The following is a 25,146-nucleotide window of genomic DNA, read 5'->3' as shown; positions in this document are numbered from 1 at the left end:
GGCCACACTACCCCTAATTCGAATTTACAAAATCGATTTTGGTGCTACTCCGCTCGTCGGGGTGGAGTACAGAAATCGATTTTAAGCGCCCTTTAATTCGAAGTAACTGGCTCCGTTGTGTGGACGGGTTAAGGATTAATTCGGATTAACGCAGCTAAATCCGAATTAAAGTCGTAGTGTAGACCAGGCCTGAGGTGCCACAAGTACTCCTTGTTCTTTTTGCTAGAGGTGAAAGACTCCATATCCTGCTCCTAGGAGTGGCCTTACAACCTGGACAACACGACTGTGGCTGCGAAGTACTATTTCCTAGTGAGCAAGAGGGAAGCCAGTGGAAAAAGATTTCTCACCTTCTTATAGGGTGCACTCTCTTTTCAATTCACTTTTCTGCAACACTCTGTGCAGCCGGGACGCTGGGGGGTTACTGGGCTATGCAGCAATGTTCCCACACAGAATTCTGCAGTGACAGAGCAAAGAAGTCTGGCCATGCCAAGCAATCGACAGGTCACTGCAATGAAAGTCCTAATTGCTCAGCACTCCAAGCATTTCTGGAACCATCCCTCCCGAGGAGGATCCTACCCAGTCTAGTCCCAGAAAGACCAAAGGGATTGGGGCTGCACATATCACCCAGCACAGTGGTCACTGCCTCTCTATATGCTGTCACGAGAAGGCCAAGCTCAGGCCTGCACCCCTCATTACCAGGAAGGTATCAACAACCTGAAGGGAGGTTCCGAGAGGAGGGGCTCAGCCCCTGGCCATGTCTTGGCAACAGATGAGGTTGCCAGAAGGGTGAGCAGGAGCTCTGAGCAGTTCAAGGAAGCATGACTAGGTGTGAGGAGATGAAAGACAGGGAAAGGTAGGCTCAGGACACGCTTCCTGACAGTATGAGATCCATCTCCCAAGGGAATGGAGGGAGCCCCCGGGCTTGGAGGACACAAACCTAGACTGCACGACACACTAGAAAATGTCCAAGGGAACAGTCCTGTCCTGCTTTGAGGAAGGCGTGGAAAGGACAGGCAGCAACACCCTGAGCTGGGCTGTTCAGCTACACCCCAGTGTCCATTAACTGCTGGAAGGGTTGTGTTCAGGCCACCCCCTGGAGGAGACGTTTCTAGAGTGACAGCTTTCTTGTCGCAATGCAGTCAGTATTCCTTTGCCTGAGATTTCCACTCTCTGCAACGCACCAGCAGCTGGCCCCTTGGAGAGGGGACTTGAAACGCGCCGTTGGCATCAGAGCCCACCATCTCTGCCTTAAAGGCCAGAGCGCTTTCTGTGGCCATGGAGTACTTACTTGACGCTTGACTATCCTGTTCTCTACCTTTCTCCAGGGCAAATGTTCCAGGCCAATCCAAAAGGTTTAATTTCTTTGAAAGCACCTTGATGTGAACCCAGGGAATGAGAGGATGCCAAAGAGCCTGTTGTGCTGATCCCCTCCAGAAACACATGGGGACTCTCCCTGTCAAATGCAAGTCCAGTTCCCCCTCAAACTGCCTGACTTACTGGGAACACTTCAAAACCATCAACCGGGCAGAGTTTAATTCTGTCCCGGGATTGTTAACAACAAGGCAATATTTGTGCATGAATTTTCTTGCTTGTGTAAAAGCTGATGCAGCCATGGGGAGGGAAGTTCTCTTCCTCCACAAGACACAGCAGGGCAAGCTTCCCCCTACACTGTCCTTGGCCAAGGTGTCTCAGCTGCAGCAGGGAGAGGGCAGTTTAACCTCTGTGGCCCGCTCAGTCCTCGGCCCCAACAAGGAGAGCAATCATTGAGAAATGTGGTTTAGGTGATGTGGAGATCTGTTTCCCTAGGTGCCAGATGGCCCCCGTCAGTCAGCAAACAGAGCTCAGACAGGAATGGCCGCAAGTGGCTCTGAATCAGCAACGTGGAGGTGAAAGGCTCTGTGTCCCATGTCCACAAGACATCAAGTCCTCCGAGTCTATCCCAGTTCTAAAACTGATCCACACCTGAATGGGCCCACCACGGGGACAGTCTTTGAGCCAGTAACTGCAGTGGGAGCCCAAGGTGCAAAGATCTCTAGGAGGCCTGCACGAGGGTGACTCAGCCTCGGCCCAGCCCTATTTCCAGACTGACAATTCCAGACATTACCCTGGAATCAGAGCTAATATTCAAATAATGAGAGAAAAGTGCGGGGCAAGGGAGGGCGAAGGAGGGATGTGTGAGGGGAACACACTGGGAGCTACAAACAATGTTAAGTATGAGGGCAAAGGAAATGAAACCTGGAAACTCAGCCATGGTCAAGAATCCAGTCCCAGTCTAGGCAGGACGTTTACACTGGGCTTCTAAATAGACATGTTTTTCAATCAACAAGCTTTCTGGTTCCTCAGCTCTGTCATTGTGACAATACAGGAGAAGAAATAGGATAGTTGCCCTGCCACACTCTGCCATCCTGACTTGATGGTCCAGTCATACAATCTAGGTGCAGGTGGGAGCGACAGCCACTTTACGACAGGTGGGAGACGAAGAGAAATGCCAACAATCTGCACACAGACCCTCCCAAAGTTAAATGGCCTTGGGATGAGCTAAACAGAACACAAGGCTCTGGGTTCCCAACACCCCCCTCAGCACTTCTAGGCTGGCTGTGTAATCCGATCGTAGTCCAGTCCCATCCCAGAGAGACTCTCCCCTGTGGTCTCCATGTCTGTGGGCCATGAGAAGGGCAGGAAGTGACAACCTGCGAGTGTTAGTCAGATGTGGTGCCTCCTTCCTCCCTGGCCAGTGCATTCTGCTCAGCAGTCGGATAGTCACATATTTTTTTAATTTGATATAATTATCTCCTAGAAATTACTGTAGGCAGCCTCTTGGGATCCAAAGCAATTAAGTGGAGATAAATTTCTTTCATGAAACAAGCTGTCAAAGGATGAAGCAATTTTCATTCCCCATTTGAAGTGGAAGCTTTGGGTCATGCATGGTTTATTTGAAACAATGCCATCACCTAAAGCTGCTGATCTTATCTGTATTTCCCTGTCTCTCCATTTCAAACCGCTGAAGATGTGCAGCGTGGCACTGCCTGAAGTGATGACATCTGGCACTGGGCCAGCAACAGAAACAAGCTACTCCGCCCTGAGACTGAGTGCAAGAGGCCAAGCATTCCAATTAAAGAGGGGGAAACGGATGGGAAATCTGGGAAGACCTAAAAAGTGGGGAGCCTGCCTGAGGGACTGTGAAACCCTCCTTTAGCCTGTCTCACACCAGTGCAATCAGTAGTGAACATATTTCACTAATGACAGACAGAGGGAAATCAGTCTGGATGTCTGTGTCTGAGATCAGGTTCCATCTAAGGGCCTTCAAGAACATACACAGCTTTCTGAGCAGAAGCAGCTCCAACACAGACTGGACTGAGGAGAGCTCTGACTGGGACAGCTTCTAGTATCATCTGATGGGTCAAAATTCATGTTGCTATTTAAGACAGAAGTTGAACTCTCTGAAAAAAAAAAAAAAAAAAAAAAAAAAAAAAGAAACATTCCACCATGAAGTGGAGGAAAACAAAATATCTCATTTGGCCATGGGTAAAATTTTCAAAAGTGCCAAAAGTCTTAGGAGCCAAAGTCCAATTTTCAAAAGTGATGTAAGGGCCTTAAAAGCCTAAATCTAACGGAAAGTCAATAGGACACTAAGTCCCTTTTGAAAACTGACTTAGGTTTCTACATCATTAGGCCCTTTTGAAAGTTTTACTCAACAGTAGCTTTTTCAAATTTATAAAGAAATCGGCGTCCCTGTGACACATAGGTATTGGGTATTATACACGCAGACCTATTACTAGGAAGGCATTGGGACTGAGTCTGTGGTTAAGGTTGCATCCACTATTTCAGGTACAGAGGAGGTTTTAAATCCTTGCTGTAGGTGAAAAAAATGTTGGCCAAAGTCAAAGTCACACCACTTACTTTTGGGGCAAAGACTGATTTTTCTGGAAAGCTACAAGAGAATCCATTAAGTTATTTAGGGGTTGGAAGAAGTTTGTGCCTAATATGTTTTTTGGACCTCTCTAATTTACAAATGGCCTTGTTTCCACACCAGGAACTTTGTTTTAGATCTGTATTGACGTCTCTCAAGCATAGGGTAGTTCTGAAAAAATTAAAAAGAACAAAGTTTTCACCAAGAAGGTTGGTGGTGATTGGATGTCTAACATAGCGAATGCCAGTGAAAATGATGTAGGACCAGAGGCTAAAATAGAGAAAGAACAAGTTAAAAATTACTTAGACAAGTTAGATGTCTTCAAGTCACCAGGGCCTGATTAAATGCATCCTAGAATACTCAAGGAGCTGACTGAGGAGATATCTGAGCCATTAGCAATTATCTTTGAAAAGTCATGGAAGACAGGAGAGATTCCAGAAGGCTGGAAAAGGGTAAATATAGTACCAATCTATAAAAAGGGGAATAAGGACAACCTGAGGAATTACAGACCAGTAACTTCTGTACCCAGAAAGATTATGGAGCAAATAATAAAGCAATCAATTTGCAAACATCTAGAAAATGATAAGGTGATAAGTAACAGTGAGCATGGATTTGTCAAAAACAAATCGCATCAAACCAACCTGATAGCTTTCTTTGACAGGTTAACAAGCCTTGTGGATGGGGGGAAGCGGCAGATGTGGTATATCTTAACTTTAGTAAAGCTTTTGATACTGTCTTGCATGATCTTCTCATAAAAACACTAGGGAAATGCAACCTAGATGGAGCTACTATAAGGTGGGTGCAAAACTGGTTGGAAAATTGTCCTCAGAGAGTAGTTATCAGTGGTTCCAGGGCCGGCTCCAGGCACCAGCCGACCAAGCATGTGCTTGGGGCGGCACCTTGGGGGAGGGCGGCGCTCGATTTTTAATTTTTTTATTTTTTGGGGGGGGATTCGGCGGCGCGGCGCTCGGAGGGGGGGCGGGGGCTTCGGGCGGCGTGGTGCTCGGAGGGGGGGCGGGGCTTCGGACGGTGCTTGGGGAGGGCGGGGCTTCGGGCGGCGTGGTGCTCGGGGGGTGCGGCGCTCGGAGAGGGGGCGGGGGCTTCGGGTGGCGCGGCGCTGGGGGGGCGGGGATTTCGGCGGCACTCGCGGGGAGGCGCTCTTCTTTTTTGCCTGGGGCGACAAAAAAGTTAGAGCCGGCCCTGAGTTATTCACATTCATGCTGGAAGAACATAATGAGTGGGGTTCCGCAGGGATCAGTTCTGGGTCCGGTTCTGTTCAATATCTTCATCAATGATTTAGATAATGGCCTAGAGAGTACACTTATAAAGTTTGCAGATGATATCAAGCTGGGAGGGATTGCAAGTGCTTTGGAGGACAGGATTATAATTCAAAATGATATGGACAAACTGGATAAATGGTTTGAAGTAAAGAGGATGAAATTCAATAAAGACCAATGCAAAGTACTCCACTTAGGAAGGAATAATCAGTTGCACACATACAAAATGGGAAATGACTGCCTAGGAAGGAGTACTGCGGAAAGAGATCTGGGGGTCATAGTGGACCACAAGCTAAATATGAGTCAACAGTGTAACGCTGTTGCAAAGAAAGTGAACATCATTCTGGGATGTATTAGCAGGAGTGCTGTTAGCAAGACATGAGAAATAATTATTCTGCTCTACTCTGTGCTGATTAGGCCTCAACTGGAGTATTGTGTCCAGTTCTGGGCGCCACATTTCAGGAAAGATGTGGACAAATTGGAGAAAGTCCAGAGAAGAGCAACAAAAATGATTAAAGGTCTAGAAAACATGACCTATGAGGGAAGATTTAAAAAATTTGGTTTGTTTAGTCTGGAAAAGAGAAAACTGAAAGGGGACATAACAGTTTTCAAGTATATAAAAGGTTGTTACAAGTAGGAGGGAAAAAAATTATTCTTATTAACCTCTGAGGACAGGACAAGAAGCAATGGGCTTAAATTGCAGCAAGGGAGGTTTAGGTTGGACATTAGGAAAAACTTCCCAACTGTCATGGTGGTTAAGCACTGGAATAAATTGCCTAGGGAGGTGGTGGAATCTCCATCATTGGAGATATTTAAGAGCAGGTTGGACAAACACCTGTCAGGGATGGTCTAGATAATACTTAGTCCTGCCACGAGTGCAGGGGACTGGACTTGGTGACCTCTCGAGGTCCCTTCCAGTGCTATGATTCTATGCAAGTTATTAATATTATTCACCATCATTGTCTCTATTTATACTAGAGAAGCTCACAGACAAAAATATTTGGCAAAGATAATAACATTTTCTCTGTAAAATGCTGACATGCAACATTTTATGTCAAAACGTTGTTGCTTTAAACAAGCTTTTTAGTGTGCATTATTTCCAGAGACATTCCATGGTAAGGATGTTACAGAAATGTATGAGGAGGATTTCACATGGCAATAACCAAATGGATGAAACCCAAAGGGAAATAATTATTTTAAAGTATCTGGTCACCATTAGATTTTTAATGGCAATGTTGCAGTTCTGTAGTTTGCAGATGAGTCTACTTCCTTCAGCAGCTGTCACTCTATGCCAACAACGTCTGTGTCTGGGAAGAGTTTAAATCATTCCCAGTGAGCCCAGACTTAGTAGCTCCACTGCCTTCCTAAGGGAGAAAGATGACTTGGACTGAAACTCTGCAGATGTAGGGGTTTGTTTCCACAAACATGGCCATGACATTCTGAACACTGAAGAACAAAGACTCCACGATGATACACCCTGTCCTGGTCTAACAAGGCCTCCTAGCTAATGTGAGATGTAGCTGTATTGAATGAATACATGACACAAAGATGGTGAGCCTAACACCATTAAACAAAAGGGAGACAGATTCTGCACCCATACAAACAAGGAAAGGGCCTTCCTGCAGATAGAAATGTGGCTAGCAGACTTGGAAGTCAATGACAGAAGGTCATTTTCCATCTCCCAGAGAGACAGAGTATATATACACACATCTGTTATTTGGGCTGACCACTCCCTGCATTTCATGAAGTCTTTACTTTTCTGGCAAGCTTCCCAGAATGTGGCTCTTGGCCAGGCTAATAGTGAGGAACTACAATGGCCGAGAAGTTCTCTTCTATTATTGGGGTCTTTCTCCAGGTGTCGTGAAGCTCCTTTGAGTAGCTACACAGATGGATACCGAATCCTGTTGATACTCCAGTGTGGCATTTTAATGCAAGGAACATGACTGAAGACCCAACATGAAAAACATGAAACATGACAATTAAGGATCAAGCCCAACGGCTAAGGGAATGGTCAAATGGCAAAAATGTGAGGCCCAATATGGCTAAGGGCATGAATTAGGAGTCTAAATGACTCAGAGCAAGTTCTGGCAGACAAATATACTGACACATGAAGAGAAGGGAGTAAGGTAACTCCCTTCTCTTCATGTGTCAGTATATAATGCCTGCATCTGTAATTTTCACTCCATGCATCTGAAAAACTGGGTTTTTACCCACGAAAGCTTATGCCCAAATAAATCTAAGTCTTTAAGGTGGCACCGGACTCGTTGTTGTTTTTGTGGATACAGACTAACACAGCTACCCCTCTGATACTTGACACCATACAAGGCACTGGATTTTAATGAGTTCTTTTGATATACATACAGGCTAACCAGCAAATTCCAAAAGATCTGAACTTCAACATTTCACTTCTTAATACATTAAAGAAGTGGTGAAGAATATCCCTTTCATAAGAGTGCTGTGAACACCGGGCTCTGATATTCTGCCAGGATGGAGGGTTTAGTACCACAAACGACTGTGGTGAAAAACTGCCAGTGCAACAGCAGGTAGCCTCCTGGCCACTCCTAATTCCCAAGAAAATGTATTCTGAAAGCAGAATACCCCATCAGAATGGACTCCTTATTACTATCTCCCCAGAAGATGCTGCACGGGAGACTTCACACTTGGATTCCCTTCCCAGGTTACTCCCCTGATTAATCCTGATGTTTCCTGGTACCTGAGTTTGGGACCATGTGCTCAGTAAGATCTCTGAAGAGAAAGGACCTTCTTGTTTCCCAAGAGTCCAGGCCGAATCCATGGAGCACCACTTACCACAAAGACTGAACGAAGAGGAGTTTCCCATGAGCAACGCCTGACTGGTGGTGATGTGTGATGATGACAGTAAACTGATCTACAGGAGAAGTTCCCTAAATACTGACGGGCCGAAAACAGCCCTGGGGTGAACCAGATTTACTCTGTACTCTCAACATCAGTGAGTGGAGCTAGCCATTCACCTTTGACCCCAATATTTTCTTCTTTGCCACCAGGAACACTTAATGTGCAAGTCTAGGCTTTCCATCGATGGTCATGCCATGCCTCCAGTCAATGCTGGAAAGAAGCCCCTCATCTCCAACATGGAGTCAGTGCAACGGGGCTAGAACAGAGCGTTGGCAATGGGACTGCATGCATGTTGGCACAAGTGAGTAGTATCCAGACTGTCTGCTTCACAGCACAGCAGGGGGAGGCTGGGACAGGAGACGGGTGGGCGAAGGCAGGGGAGATGGATGTCAGGGGGTCTCAGGAAAATGTTTGGCCACACTCATGGCAGTGACAGCTAAAGTTATTTACTGTGCCTGTTTTCCAGAGCACATGCTCCTATCCCCCAATCCCTGTGCACTCCCACCTCCGCTCCACGGCGCCCTGCAGTGACAGCCAAAGACATAGTCCGGGTCTTCCCAGTTGCTGCACAAGGTGCTCTGCAATCCCAGGGCAGTGCAAGGCTGCCCTTGACTCACGCTATGCCCAGACCAGGCCCACAAGCAGGAAGGACTCTACTTCCCCCTGCAAGATGTGCCCCTCGTACCCGATGCACCAGGCCCCATCTGTGCCAGGAGGGGTGAATCCTGAAATGAAACTGTTTCCAGTGACGAGGTACTTTCACCTCCTACAGTGCCATCGGACGCCAGCTATTCTCGCTCACGTCAGAGATGGGGCTTTCTGGAGAGGAGTGTCTCCAGGGTGGAGAGATGGGCAGGCCTGTCGGAATTCAAAGGACACTCTCACACGGAGAGCCTCCGGAACAGCCCTGAATATGCAGGGCTGGCTCCTAACTCACAGATGGAGTCAGTTGGTCCCACACGATGTCCAGAGGCTCTGGCTCTCACACTCCCAGCTCCCTCAGACTGCAGGGCAAGAAAACTACTCTGCAGCAGGAGTCAGGGTCTACCCAAGAGCACTGAATCAAACAGCATTTCCTTCGCCAGCTTCTGTCCCTGTGAGGCAGAGCTTATGGTCCCTGAGGCATAATACTCTGCATCCCCCTGGGAGAGGGCAAGTCTGGGGCAGGGCAAGGATTATTGCACTGGTGTTCTGCCCTGTGCCTGATGCCTAGCCCACACTTGGATACCATCGCTGTGTGTCAGCGGGCAGGCAGCCATCCCCACAGATCTTCTGCATGGCTGGATGAGCTAAGATGAAAGGCTTCAAGCTCCTGAATATACCACATCTGCAGCAAACAGCAGCTCACGGCACACATTAAATGGACTCTCAGCTGGCTAATCAACAGGTCTCAAACGTAATGGTAAACAGGGAATCACCACTGAGTGGGCGTGTTTCCAGTGGGGTCCCGCAGCGATAGGCTCTTGGCCCTGAACTATTTAACATTTTTATCAATGACTTGGAAGGAAACATAAAATAATGACTGATAAAGTCTGCAGACAACACGAAGATTTGGGTAGTAGTAAATAATGGAGACAGGTCACTAATACAGAGCTTGATCAAATGGGTGCAAGGAAACAAGACTGTTTCAATACTGCCAAGTTATACATCTAGGAACCATGTGCAGGTCTCACAGATGGGGGACGATGTTTTGGAAAATGGTGACTCTGAAAGGGACGTAGGGATCATGATGGAAACCATCTGAACACGAGCTCCCAGTGTGATGCAGCGGCCGGAAGAGCTAATGCCATCCTGGGCTGTGTAAACAGGGGAATATCGAGTGGGAGTAAAAGATAATATTACCTTGGTATTTGGCACTTGTTACCGAAATACTGTGTCCAACCCTGGTGTCCTCAATGTAAGAATCAAGAAGGACGCTGAAAAATTTGGAGAGGATTCCGAGAAGAGCCATGAAAATGATGAATGGATTGGAAAACATGCCTTATAGTGGGCAGGTCTACAGTACTGCTTAAATCTATCTAACGTACGTCGCTCAGGGGTGTGAAAGAACCCCTCCCTCCCGAGCGACGCAAGCTTTGCACTGTCCATACCGGTGCTATGGCGGCAGGAGAGCCACTTCTTGCCGAGATGGAGTAATTATGCTGATGGCAGAGCAGTCACCAGATCCGCTACAGTGGTGCAGCTGTGCCGATGTAGTGCTGTAGCGTAGACTTGCCCAGTGACAGGAGGTTGAGCTATTCAATTTAACTAAGAGAAGGTTAACGGATGACTTGTTCATAGTCTGCAAGTGCCTATTTGTGGAACAGAATTTTGATACTAGAGGGCTTTTCACTCTACCAGACAAAGGTATAACAGGATCGAATCGCTGGAAACTGAAGCTAGACAAATTCAGACAAGTAAGAATTGTGCAAATTTTTAACAGTGAGGTCAGGGTGGACTGATTTAAATCAAAGTGACTTAAATCATCGATTTTAATAATGATTTAAATCAGCAAGCAGGAAAACCTTTATTTAAATAATCTATTTTAATCTTGTTTTGCATTTGTTCTTTTTAGTTCTTTTCCTAAAGAAAGGTTAATTCTCACTGGTTAGTAACCATTAAAATATGTTGATTTGCAACTAAATATAACCTTTCCACTAAATTTGGTACTTCTTTTTGCCAACCAGGAGGATACACTGTATCTATACACATTTATTTAAGCAATTATCTAGCTTGACATACACATTTATTCAGATTCTTAATTTTTACTTTTTTTATTATGTTAGAATATGGTGAATGATGCATTTCCTATTTACGAGATGGTGACTCATTTTTTTACTTATGACGTGTCACAATTATTTGGATGGAAATTAGAATTCAATTCTACAGTTGCATTCAAATGCACAAACCCAGCATTTTTTTAAATAGTTACATAAAACTACTTTAAATGTGAAGGAGACATAAGAAAAAAAATAGTTTGTCAAAACTTGTTTTGCATTTAAAACTAACAGATTTTATTAACCAAAGGAACTATTTACCTGTAGTTAAGTGAACTGACTGTTTCTAGTCCCATGTCTTTCAAGATTGTAGACGTACTAGTTCTCATCCTCTCACCTCACATTTTATTCACAGATTGGGAGAGGAAAACCGGCTTTCCTGGGCTTTGAAGGAACTAGCCATTGAACTAAAGTACGGTAGTTGAATAAACCAAAATGAGGTAGATATTCTCTCTGCACCTGTAGAATTGGCACTTCAGCAAACTCTGGTTTCCAGCTTAGCCAGAGACTTGCATCAATTCAGCGGTCTGACTTTCTTTAAACCTCGGCTACAAATATGCACTGCTTCATTTGTTTTATTTAATTCAAATTATTTTAATAGATTATAGTAAGTTTAGGCTTTTTCAAATGTCATTTTCAAAAGGTTTAGTTTTAAAAAGAAAACGTATTTAATTTAAATTAAAAAATCTGTTTTTTTAATGTTTTTAAAAGTTGACTTTTATTCACCCTAAGTGAGGGTATTTGACAACTGGACCAATTTACCAAGCATCATGGTAGATTCTCCCTCATTGATCATTTTAAAATCAAGACTGGATTTTTTTCTAAAAGATCTGCTCTCTTTCAAACAGGCATTAATTCAGGGAGTCCCACAGCCTGCTGGACAGGAGGGCACGATACATGATCCCAGTGGTCCCCTCTGGCCTTACCCTAAAGGAATCCCTGGTGTTAGAATCTGCTATTCTGCTGGCTAATGCAGGTCATGGAGGAATGTCTTTTGCCGAGGGACTGCTGACCTGTGTCTCTCCTGGACTCCCACTGCTACTGAGAGTGCCTGATCAACAGCCAGCCAGACAGATGGGCCTCTATGACAGTGGCTACATTCCCTTAGCCTGGTGTAGCCAGACGGGGGTGCCCCCTCCTCTCAAACCCAGACCTCAGGCAAGGTGTGGGGGAGCATTCCCAACCCAGCTGTGACATTTCCTTCCACCTATACCTGTACAGCTGTTTCCTACATGCTGCAGCCTCAAGAGAGATGTGTGAGGCTTCTGTAGGTGCTTGGGAACAAGACGGAACAGAAACGCTTCACACCTGGCTCCAAAATTACAGCACGCTGGAACATGGCCAACATAAACTGGCAGAGTACCAGTTGCAATGGACATCAATTAAGGAGCCTGTCATCCTCAGACTGCAGGGTTTTCTCTTTGCGATCTGCATCGCTCCTTAAGCCTTCAGCAGCACCAGCGCTGGAGTTTTCCAGATGGGATCATTTCCCTCTGATTCCACTCACTAGATTTATGGCAGAATTCCCCCCTCCCTCCTTTTTTTTTTTTTTTTTTTTTTTAGAGCTTGAACTATTATTCCACATTGCAGATTTCTCCAGGGCTGCATTTAGTGTCCTCATGCAATACTACAGCTTGTTTGCACCAAGTTACCTTTATCTTCAGCCACAATAAAACCGAGTTTTAAAAATATGCTCAAATGTTGCTCTGTTTAAGCAGCAACTAGCCGGCCAGATGAAATGAGAGCTGCTCAGAATCCCTCTGGCACACAGCCGTGCGGAGTCTGGCCAAGGGCACCAAGGGTCACTCGGATGCTCCAGCATGCCCCTTTCTATAAAACACTGACCACAAGCACAGGTCAGAGGTCAGTGTGTCCTCCATCTGCCACACTGGGCTGGGGAGATGGGTGGACCTTGAGACCTCCCATCACAAACAAAGGATGTCAATGATGTCTGGCAAATTCAGAATGGCCGAGTGACTCAGGGGGTGTCTAGACAATCACTGGCACACAAGGTTCAAGGGAAACGCAGGTAATAAGATCAAGAGTTCAAGCCAGGAAACACTCTGCATGTTACCTTCTCAGTGGGTGAAACCCAGTTTCTTCTCTATTACCAGTGACATCAACTTCTGACGTTGATGGTAACTCACCATCAGTGCCTTTTACGATCCAAAGATACCACATGAAAGGGAAGGACGAGGTCAACGTGGAGTTTAGTTATTGGTCTGCAGGTGTTTCAATGTTTAATTCCATAGCCTATGGGCTGCCAGCTGCTGCCCTGTAGCTGTGTGTGGCAGGGCTCTGGTGATGCTTGTTTGGAAAGCAAGGCAGACAGAGATGAAAGGAGTCCTTCAAAGGTGACTCCTCCTTGGACTCTTCCACTCTAGGGTTCTCACTGCTTCCCTCCTCCCCACCGAAGTGAACTGCAAGCCCCTTGCTCTGACGGGCTGAGCAAGCGTTCCAGTGTGGCTCGGCACAGACACAGCACCTCGGGGACATGCACAGGAGGGTGCTGGGAAGCAGGTCCATCACTTTGCCTCAGGGTTCTCTTTCCTGTTTGGGATGAGGCTGTCCCTCACAGAGGGCCCAATTCTGCCACCCTTACTCCTGCTGGGCAGCACCTTGCGCTACTGCCATCAATGAGATTACTCGTGGAGTAAGGTGCTGCTCAACATACGGGTGGCCGAACTGAGCCCAAAGCCTTTATACTCATTACTCACATTGCTCTACCAACCACCCCATGGGAACTTCCTCCTCAAGACAACAAACTTCAGAGCCACTCTCAGGAAGGTAAATGTCCTTGCCTCTGTCCCAGGAGGCTTTCAGAAGATTAGCCACAGATCTGTCATCTCAGGAAGGACAGGACCTAGGTTTTCACGAGGCATTCCAATGCCTATTCCTCTGGCCCTTCTGTGTGGGCTCTCTTTCTGGGCAGACAGATACTCTACTTCACTCAAAAAAAGAGCTGAAAGTCTTTAGAAAACTGCATCTTGCTAATAAGCAGCTCAATGCTCTGCTAGCTAAATGGGCTAATGTTAGCCCAAGCCTAACAGAGAACTCCTGAGAGGCCAATGCAGTGGCCAGCAGTTATGGAAACCCCGAACATATGAGCCAGACTAGAGAGAGATTAATAGTTCAGAAAACATACCTGGGCCTGGAACCAGAGAAAAGAGGCTTGTACTTTTCAAAGAGAAACAAAGGACCTTAATGGAACCAGGTTTGGGACCCACTGTTTTGCCGTTCCCACAGCAGGGGACCATGCACATAGCGGGCAGCTGAGCATTCGTCAAGTAGGGAAGATGACAAGCGTAGCTGCAGGCGTGATGCCCCACCATGCATGCGCCAATCCCTAGACTGGAGTGTCTCACTCAGAGACACATGCCAGGGATTTGCCTCCTTTCCAGGACCATGCAGGAGGCAGAGCACTTGGGGTCTTGCCAGTGGTGAGTGAGTTCACCACACATGTACAAAGCGCATGCTCCTATGAGCACGCGCACAGAGAAAGGCTCCCTTTTGTTTCAGTGGAGGGAGCCGTAGTGACTAGCCCCATAAGCAAGTGTATTAATCATTCACCGTCTGGTTTTAATCCACACACTGCTGATCCTGCGTCTCACTGTATTGTTATCGGGGGAAAGAGCATTTCTCCTCAATCTTATTCACCAGCCAAAAACGTGAAAATGCAAAAACCACATTTGTGAAGGGCCTTCCCCAGGACACAGGCCCCAGACCCCAGTGAGCTGGGGCTGTTGCCTTTTTATTGGTATTTAAAAACCTTTTATTAACATGTGTCAAGGCTGGGGGAGGCGGGAGAGAGGCTCAGGTTTCAGGACCCCCCATTCACAGACATTTATTGTGGGAAGGGACATTAACACTTTCTCTTCCACATCTCTCTGGCTGGGGCTCACACAGGATCTGCTACTCAGGTACTAGCTTAGGCACACAGGTGCATGTGCTGTACAGTGTTTCAAACTTAAATGACAGACTGAGCTGCTAGATCTCTTCCTTTGTGTGCCCAGGCTATGCCGAGTTAGTAGGAATGGACGCACACTGAGTGATGATGAGCATCCAAATAAGTCTCCAGAATGACCCCAGAGGAGATCTCCGGGCCGTTCTCCCCACCTGGGAGTTCCACAGCCCAGTCACAGCCTTACCACCAACTCCACAGGAGCCCTCTTGCAATCAATGGCCAGCGAGCGCAGAAGAAACCATCAGATGCCCAAGACTCCCGGGAGAACGCCCCTAGTGCACAGAGCAGATGGGCTCTGTTTTCAGTGCAATCCAATGTTTGCCACTGGAAGCCCCCACCACCAGCACCACGCAGGCACAGATGAAACCCTCATTCTTTACCTTCACCTCTGCCAGCAGCCTCACTCCACCACACCATCCTACTCAGCACTTGCCCTGGGGAGCAAAGCTAGGTAAGAGCCTGATGCTAGGGGCATGGGACCAGCTCCCAGTGAAGGGGGACAGGCCCTGACAAGATGCCCATAGTCTGTGAACCTGTAGGCACAGTATGAAGTCTCACTTTGCTGGTTATGTAGACTGCAGTTGATCGGTATGCGTCACTATATTCCACTGCACAAGTCCTGCATACAAGTGTGTGTTTCAGCAGGTATTCGCCCAACACACACCAATTAAAACACCACCATGCAATGCTCAGCCCGGAATGAACACTTATGGGGGAGCTTGAGCTGGTGATAAGCTGGCTTTATAAGGGGAAAAGGTGACAGCTTCAGTGGTAGTGCATGAGAAGACAGAAAAATCTAAACAGCATGCTGGTTCCGGCATGAATCCAACCGCAGAGCCTCCCAGCAACGAAAGGTGTGGAACATGTTCATCCATAGCAAGATGGAAGCCAAATGTCCAGTGACCCGCTGAGAAATGCTGGCTGTGAAGAGGCTCTGATGGACTGCAGCACTCTACCATAGAATGGGACTGAGGGAACGAACAGAAGAACTGGCAATCGCAATGCTCAGAATTTATTATTTAAGATAAAAACACAGACCCTGCCCCAAAGACTTGCAGTCCAATCTCAGGTATTATCAGAGAGGGGCTAAAATCCAAATGTCTCTCTCTTCCTAGGTATTTGCTGTGTTTAGATAAAATGACTGCCACATGCAGAGTCTGGGGAACACGGCAATGTGTTTAACACCCGTGCAAATGAAACAGGGGGCTGTGAAGAACTGGCTGCAAAGGAAACAAAGAGACATTTCCTAAGCAGCAAAGTGTGAGAATTCAGAACTGAGAGGGGCAGTTTCACATTCTCTACCAACAACCTAGAAAACCCACGCTGTTTGGGTGGATGCCGCTTCGCTGTGCAAGACACGCCCCCCCCTTTTCCCCACAGTTCTCTTTACATCCCCCACTGGGGACCAAGAAGGGAGAAAACCTCAGCTCTGTGGCTGCTCTGCAGCTCACTGAGGGCTAAGGGACAATGCTTTGAGCATGTCAGTATTTGGGGAGGGTAATCCGAATGCCTCTGGTGCCCAGTGGGAAATGGCAAAGTCCAGGGAATGCCGACACAGCAGGTACATTGTGCTCTCTGGCCAGAGCACCCTGTCTGGCTGTCTGCCGTTTCTGTCACGGGTTCGATGCTAAGATTGGGATGCTGGGACTGCAGGTGCCCGTGTCAGCTTTGGGCTGACTATATGGCCTGAGTCAGACTGCCTTCTCCCGCCCAGAGAAACCAAGCCCAAGCCAGTCTGCAAGGCCACCAACACAAGCCAGCTTCCCGGGGGGAAAGAAATAGCGACTGCAGGGTTGCTATTTTAAACCCCAGGAATATGCCCCTAAAGAGCCTCTTCGGATGGTCCCTTCCTGGAGCGAGGTGCTTCTTGAAACAGGGACAGTGATTGTATTCTCCTCTCTGCCCCAGTGCAGCGTTACAAGGGGCAGCAGGGCAGACAGGGAAGTGAAACAGAAATTAGCACCTCTGAGGTTCCCCTTCTCACGAGGGTCCCAGATTTCTCACAGTCAGTTCAGGAACAGGTCGTGGAGAAGTGACACCTGGAAATGCACATCTCTGGCCAGCCCCAGCTTACCCACCTTTCTTACAGACTTGGTCCCAGCAGCTCCACTTCTCTTCCTAGAGTCCTCTCTGCTCAGGGAAACACCACAACATCCTCCTGTGAGAGTGACAGCTCCAGCTCTGGGATGCTGCCCTGCAGGGCTCACCCAGGCACCAGACACAGGGGACTGACAAGCTCCACTCCTCATTCCTGCCCTGCCCCGTGTGGTCCCCAACCCCATGTCACTCTCCTCTCTCCACCCCCAGCAGGAGTGCACGTGGCCAGTGCAGGCACCTTCTCAGCCCCAGCCCCCACATCCCCCCTGGCCGGGCGGTGGCACAGAATGGAACCTAAGCCCCACACCAACAAGGGAGCTGATTTCATTAGTCTAAAAACCAACAGCCGAAGAAAGTTCAGGCTAGACCGGGCTCCTAGAGCAAAGAAAGGAAAATAGAGAGTGGGCAGCAGGGAATGCTTTATATTCCTAAAAGCCTTTTGTACGTTAACACATGGTGTCTGCTTCTCTCTAGTCACCTATTTATCACTCTCCTCTTTAGAGAAGGAAAAAAGCCCTGGCTGCTTTCCTAGCCCAGAGTTTTGTGGCCGGGGGAGGGGGAGGGTGCGTTAAGCATGATGCAAACCATTTGGAGTGGAGTGAGAGCGCTGCCAACACAAGCTGCACTATTTAAACAAGTGAGGAAATGATCGTATATACAACATGCCAGCGAGCACACACACACACCAGAGGAAGTCGAGAGGGGTTTTCATGACACAGAGCTGGATGTCAGCGGCTAAAAGGTCGATATTTTCCCTTAACACCCTTCTCAATGACTTAATCGTGTTCCGTTTGCACAGAAAACTTCCCAAGAATAAAAGTCTGGAGGAATCAAGGGGGGATGTTTGGCCTAGTGCTGACCTTGTCCGAGGTTTTCTCCACGTAGCAGGGCTCCTGGGGGGCGACCAGCAGGGGGACAAAGCCCGAAAGGAGCCGATCCTCTTCCAGGCTGAGCAGGGAAAGGTCATCATCGGGGTCCTTGTACAACGGCACCTCCGACTGATTCACTGTGGTCAGTATGTTACAGAAGTCGGCCAGTGTCGCCCACACATCCACTGAGACCCTGGGAGAACGAGGGGAAGAGATGTGAGCAATTCTGGCATGTTCTCTGCATCATCACAGCAAAGATCAGGGAGGTGAGATGAGGCAAGATGCACCTCCCAGCACATACCCTTCAGGGTAGGAGTGCAGCCCCATGGGTTTTACCCCGAGCAGTGAGCCCAGCACTTGCTAACACAAGCCCTCTACCCACTCTGCAGGTGAGGACAGTCAAAAGCCCCCCTTACTCCTCTACTGTGGACCAGGAAGCTCCCAGGATACCCCCCCCACACACACACATAGAGTACAGCCCCCCCTGCAAGCCCAACCTGGTACGGAGACATGGGGAAGCATCTACCCCACCCAAAGCCCCAGGTGATGCTGAAAATAATCCAGCTCACTCCAGAGAGGAGTAATGCTCCATGTTATGTCTGGGAAGGGGGAAGTCACCTCCTGGGCAGCCTCAGGATGGCCCTCTCCTCTACTGCAGCCACAGCTCCAGCCCTGCCTGAGACACAGCCTATTTTCTCCAACCCCTCCTAGAAGCTGATGTCCCCAGGGCCCTATCTGTGTCTCACAAAGTGCAGACAGAGCCCAGGTCACTATCTGCCATCACATGCTGTGGCCATGCGGGACCTCAGGGGCTTTGTCTTTAAATGCCAGTCACTAGATGTAACACCTTGTTTCATTTCTGGTCACAATTTCAACACTTTGGAGCAAAGCTGCCTGTGTGGTGTGTCACCTTCTTCGAGCACCAGTGACACGCAGAGCCCAGACTGTCAACACAAAGCCTTGAGCAGTTCAGCAGCTGCCTGTAGCCTCTGCTCTCCTCCGAGGGCAGCTGGAGCCCAGTGCCCCCAGGGTCTAGGTGGGGCGCGGGGGCAGAATAGGTGCACAGTGGCACACTCGGGCAGCGGACCAACCGCACAGCTACAAGCTCACAACCAACTGCTACTTGTTAATGATTTCACACAAGAAAGCAGGGATTTTAGATCGAGGCGGGAGATGGGGAAGGGAAAGCAGCACACTGAGCTGGGCTCCCCACGCCTTCGGGTCCCAGACAGCAGCCTTGTGCTGTGCCCATCTGTGCCTCCTTGATGAACTGTGAGGCGCAGGACAGAGACCAATGGCAGGGGGATGGGACTGTCTCCACAGCCAGAGGCAGCCAAGGGGCTGGAGCAGGCCCCCTGCTCCGTGAACTGCTCCAGGTGGACAGAGTCTGCACTCGTTTATTTATGGCAATCAATGTACCAGGAAAGTGCACTGAAATGAAACATCTTGTTTTCAAGAGCGTCCTGGGAACTGGACGGAATGAGCTGCCATTAATCAAAGCCCAGCACATAATCAGCACACGTGTAGCAGAGTCACCCACATCCCCGAGCCGGCCCCGGCAAACAAGCTGCAAAGGAGAAGAGGGCCTTCGAAGCCCTCTCTGCACAGACACCAGGAGCTGGGCTCATTCACAAAGCTCCATCACTTGGCTCGGCCAGGTCTGGCTGTCAGAACTGTTTAAATATGGAAAAAAATAAACAGTTGCAACACGTTTTTCGGAGGGATCTGTCCGAGGCCCTTTGTGATGTAATGGGAAACACTGCATTTGTGCTACCAGCTGGAAAATAAACAGAGCTGTGAGGGTTAAAAGGAACTGAACTTTCCACGACCCCATCTGCAAAGAAGAAAATAATAAGAGGAATGATCCACTGCCCCACAGCTCTGATAGTTTATCCTTCAGCCCAGGCTGCAGAGACAAGCACCGGATGTGATAGGGCTGCTCTGGGCCACCTCCAACGTGAGCGCTGCCCATGGGAGACACGCAGGGGTTGAAAGGCTCAGCCCTCCCCCAGTGCCCTGCTGCATGGGTCTGGTCACATAGCACTCCTGGCCCTCAGACTGAGAGGGCTGCTCCACACCGGGATGAGCAGCGAGAACAGCTGCAGATCGGCTGGGGACCCGGACAGGGAGTGCCCCCTTTCCAGCAGGAGTGGGGGGCATGGATGACACAGGGTGCCGGGGGAGCAGTCCCAGACCAGGGGCTGGGACAGGGCCGACAGGGTGCTGGTGGCAGACATCTATGGCCAAGGAGGGGAAGGACACACAACAGGGAATGCTCCATGCCAGTTGGGGAGGAGGACCGGGCACATGGCAGGGAGCACTTCTCTTTGGGTGGGGGAGGCAGAGGCATATCAACACGCTGCAGAAACACTCCTGACGTGACATTCGTGCCCTTTGGCCCCCCGACAGGCTCAGCGTCCAACGCCATCCTCAGGCCATACAAATGGTCACATAACTCACATTACTGCATTTAAGAGAGCTCGCTAATCTCGCAAGGGGCAGAGCTGGGGCGTTCCCCTCCTGCAGGCTTAGCAGCTCTGCACAGCACCCTCCCTCCGTGGTCGCTAGTGCTCCAGCCCCACTGATGAGGAGTTTACCCTTCCAGCCCCCTATTCCAGTGCAGGGCCCCCCAGACCTTCCACCGGGACAGGAGTTGCTGCCACTGCTCCGCAGCATCCTCCCTGCTCCCCCCAGTTTCGCAATGGCTCAGCAGATCCGCCCTTTCCATGGTACGTGTCAGATTTCCACTCTATGGTCCCCTCAATCAAACTGACGGTTGGGGCAATTCTGTCATGAGCTATCGACGCGGATGCTGTGTAATTCAGAGCAGGAGCTGGGCTGCACCCATTAGGTGTGAAGCGGCTGGCCGTGCATGGGACCTTGGCAATAAGGATGGAACGAGAAGTGCTTTTCCTTTGCTGTTTTCGCCCTGGTTTCCAGCTGTGACACTCAATGATGGGGATTTAGCTGGGAGTGCATCTGACAGAATCTTGTGCAGCTGCCTCCTTCCTGTGTGTCGGCATGTACGCCACTACGGGATTGGGCAGTTCTCCAGGCTCCACACACCCAGCACCAGGTCCAGGTGATGGCCAAAGAATCAAAAAGTTCATTGCCTGAGCCCTTAGGAGACTGTCCTAGAGGGACGTGCAATCCTTGGGAACCTGGCCAGGTGCTTTCTCCTTCGGCCCCCAGGGTCCCAGTGACGGTTTCTAGGTTTGGCTGGCTTGTGTCACCTTGACTGGATTGTTGTGATTCAGGGCATTTTTGTGCACAGACTCGGAGATCCAACCCTCCACACCTGCTGTACGTACACAATAACTGAGTTGCAACAGGCCTCTTTGTGGAGCCTTTGCAGAGGGCTCTGCAGAATTGCTGACCCCGAGCCCCGGAGCGCACAGTTCCCAGGTAAACAGAACGAAGCTCTCCAGGCTTCTAATGGAGGAAGCCAAGCGAGGGTTAGCTCACTTTCTGCTGTCTCAGAACCCAGGCTGAATGTAGCTGCCAGCATGAGTGCAGCCCAGCGGCAGGGCGACAGGGGATGGAGCGGACACAGCTCACATGCATGGACAAGGGCACCCAGGGGCCAAACGAACTCCCAAGACGAGGGTTAGGGCTGGACCTGTACAATCACAACAGCCAGGCCTACTGCCTCCAGAGGCCAACACCCTGAACAGTCAGCGGGGCAGGAATAGGCAGCTCTTGCTAACAACTCTGTGTGGTAAGCACAGCCCGACACTCGCTGAGTCCCCCTGGACAGGGCCAAAGCTATGCAGTGCTTTCACATAAGCCACCATCTTCACAGGGGGAGCAGGCTGCCTGGTGATTCATGCAAGTACAATGACCCCATGTTCCAAGCCTGTGGAGGTGGCCATTTCCTGAGTAATACCAGCTTGTTTAAACACTCACATTCAAACTCCACAGCTGCACAACAAACCCAGAGTGGTGTGAGAAACCCTGCATTGTGCTCCCGAGCCGCGCTACAGATGGCAAATCACTTGGGCCTTTCTGCTCCTGGGGCGAGCAGAGCTCAAAGAGGCTGAACGCAGCAGGCAAGCAAGCCCCAGAGAAGGCAGCCAGAGGAAACCAGCCCAAAGCAGGAGGCTGAGAAAGCTCAATCCAATAGGGCACCAGGCTCCCCACGTCTGTGCACCAAAGTCCCACCACCCAACCAGGCTTCTGCCTTGCCTCCAAGCCCCATTCCAGCCCAGGGGAAACCAGAATAAAAGCAATTCCTCTGTAGGCACGTGAAGTATTCGCTCCTCCTAAGAGCCACTCACCAACCCTGCCCCTAAACGCAGGGGCACAGCTGCAGAGGGCACTGAGGGGCCTCTGCAGTCACAGAGGGGATGTCCCCTTCACCTGGGCTCTCTCAAGCTGACAGCTATGGCAGGTAACTCATGGAAACGTAGAGCGTCTGGAAAGGGCAGAAACTCCTGAGGGTCTCAGAGCTAGATTCACAGGTGTTAAGGCCAGCAGGGCCCGTTCTAGTCTGGCCTCCGGCATATCCCAGGCTAGAGAATCCCCCACAGCAAGCCCTGCACATTCCCCAACTAGAGCCACCCTCATAACTTTAAGGCAAGAAGAGACCGTCCTGAGCATCTCATCCGACTTACACACTGCAGGCCACAGAGCCTCGCCCACCCCGTTACAGACCCACTAGAATGATGCCCTGGGATGGAGAACTTACCTCATAGTTCTGGGGTGGAGCCCTTGGCCCTTCCTTCAACTCTGTCAGTCAGAAAATCCAACCGACGCCTCTCAACTCTCTCCCCAGCGCCCAGTGGGGAGAAATAACCCTGGAGCCCCCCAGGGGCACATCTGTGAGGCTGCAGAGAGCCCAGCTGGGGTCAGACAATCCCCTCTAGACCCAGCCTCTTCCCACTGACACCAGCACTTTCCCCATCCCACACGACTCCCTGACCTCTGGCACCTTTTCCACCTCACCACCCCTCACCCAGAGACCGCCGCCCACCCCCGTCTCTTATCTCCCCGTTCCCAGCAATGGCACAGGGAGTCACTAGCCACAACACGACCCAGCTATATGATGCCATCTGCTCCATGCAGCCAACGGCTTCCTCCACGTTTGCCTTGATCTCGGGGCAGCTACTGACACTAAATCATTCCAGCCACGTGGACCTGCCTCCACAGCTTCAGGGCACCTCTCCAAGAGGCTCCTGCTCCTCCCTAGCTAATGGCACTGAGGCTGCTCCACGACCCCTCCCCAGGTGGGGCTCAAATGCTTGAGCTTTGCCTCTTCTCTAGCTTGACTCTACCTTCATTCTTCCCAGCCATTGACCCTGCTGACGTGACAGCTCGACAGGGACAGTTCCATGATGAACATTCACTAAAGGAGACAAGGCTTAAGAAAGGGGTTTTCAATTCAGCCCGTAGCAATCCCTACCAGCATCTTGGTACCTGTATTCAGGGGCTGGGCTGGGGCGCTGCCCCCCAGTGGGAGCTGACACTGCTCAGCAGGCCCTGTGTGAGGAGGGCAGCCTGACAGGCTCTTCCATGCTCCTATAAAGTAGGCTCTAGAATTTTTTCAAAGCATTTGGGTTGAATTTAATAGTTGGTTTAAATGCACCACTTGAAATGGCTGCATGCAGCCTACAGCAAGCTCAGAGACCCGATTCCCAGCCTAGCAGGAAAGCAGATTCCTACCGGCCACCCCGCATCACACTGAATAGCCTGGGGTTTCTCCACTGGACGGCACATTGCTGAGTTTGAGCTCCCGATGTGCTCGTCGGTGTGAGGAGGAGCAGCGAGCAGATCTCTGAGCTCACAAGGGAATTTGTGCTCTTCTCTGCCCACCAGTCTCAACTTCCTCAACCACTGCCTCAAGGCAGGAGCAGCTTCCTGCCCTGCAGCCCTGGCTCCCCCACCTCTCCTTTGCAGCTCCAGCATCCACCTCACACCGAAACTCTCCTCCTCGGCCTGCGAATCTGCCTCACGCCATCAGCGGGTGCATCAGTAACATCTCTGCCTCGTCAACTCTCGCTCTCTCTTTTCCTTTGCCCACCCCCTCAGCTACTCTCCGTAAGGAGCTCATGAGAGAGATGCTATGCATGAGGAAGTTGTGTTGTGGGGTTATTGCCTTTCACAGCTGGGTCACACAACCTACTCTTTGGTACCACTGGGTGGGGCAGGAACACACACACACTGTGTGGAGGGGAATGTACCCGGTATTCAGAGACATGCCCTCTCTCCAGCTGGAGTGAGAGTCCCACTCTTCACTCACCAAACCCCTCTCGGCAAGGGAGCCACCACACGAATACTTTGCTGCTCTCTCGAATCCAAGGAGAGATGCCCATGATGCAGCCGTGCCATCAACAGGAGGCCCTGCTACTACCCAGGAACTGTGCCACAACATGGCAGCCACGGAAGCACCTCCCCCAGAGAGGTAGAGGAGAAGGAATGTCACCCCTGCCCCCCCCCCCACACACACAGTCCCAAAGAGGGCTACACATTGTCTGTATCTTCCCACAAACCTCTGTGGTCCGGCACCAATCAGTCTATTATGGGGGGGGGGGTCAGCTCAAAGCAGCCTAGAATCAAGAGTGGGGATCTTGGGAAGGGTGCAGCCCACCATTCGTATCACACACGGCCCTGGAGCCCGTTTGGATGTGGAGAGGACACCCTGAATGCTGGGGTTCATGCTCGACGCATGTTCCTAAGCACGTGTCAGGGAAAGGACAGCCCTGAGATGCTGCTCTGAGTCCCCAGTGCCGTGTGCTGGAGCGGAGCGCAGCATTTACCTAACACCTTTCCCTGCGTCTCTGTCCAACGGGGAAAGCAGCAAGCTGAGGAATTTGGTGTTTTTTATTGTAAGGACTCAAATCCAACAGTGTGATAAATGCATCTGAGCTACAATTAGGAAGATCTATAGCATCAGAATGCGAAGGTCTGGGCAGCGTGGTGAAACGCGGGCTCTCCAGAGCCCAGCTATGTTTCCCATTATGTAACCCTGGTCATGGGCAGACAGCCAGACTCCAAATGAAAAAGAGACTCTGGCTTGGCACTGGTTCTATTTTCCTATCCTCATTCGGGGTCAGTGCAGTGTCATACAGCTGCAGAGAAAACTCCGGGGATTAAACCTGGGAAAGACTCCAAGACCAGGACCCGGGTTCAAGTACCAGCTGAAAGCAATAAACCAACTGCCACAGCTGGGCTGAGTTTAGACGTTCTCAAAGACCCCTGACTCTGTCACTTGTGGAGAACTAGGAATCACGAATGTGGAGAATACAGCACGAGCAGAGGCACTGGGACGGGCAGGCCACCGGCCTAGGCCCCAGGCTCTGGATGAGCCTGGACAAGCCGCCTCACCAGCCCAAACCCCACCATGAGCTAGGACGGGCTGCTGGGCTGCATCTGGCCCCGGGATGAGCCGCCGTGCCGGTGC

General features: G+C 50.0%; 1 protein-coding gene across 3 annotated transcripts in view; it reads right to left on the bottom strand.

The window, feature by feature from the left end:
• Positions 1-25,146, bottom strand: part of SMG6 (SMG6 nonsense mediated mRNA decay factor) — a 150,369-nt gene that overhangs the window by 44,250 nt on the left and 80,973 nt on the right. For all 3 annotated transcript variants that reach the window (XM_024194364.3, XM_024194362.3, XM_024194363.3), the window contains exon 13: positions 17,739-17,940. In XM_024194364.3, coding sequence (XP_024050132.2) covers positions 17,739-17,940 — 202 coding nt within the window. The remainder of the gene's footprint in view (positions 1-17,738; positions 17,941-25,146) is intronic.

Source organism: Terrapene carolina, unplaced genomic scaffold, assembly GCF_002925995.2.
Source record: "Terrapene carolina triunguis isolate 2854851 unplaced genomic scaffold, T_m_triunguis-2.0 Scaffold231, whole genome shotgun sequence".
Lineage (NCBI taxonomy): Eukaryota > Metazoa > Chordata > Testudines > Emydidae > Terrapene > Terrapene triunguis.
Note: the sequence above shows the minus strand (reverse complement) of the source record. Positions and strands in the feature narration are given on the sequence as shown.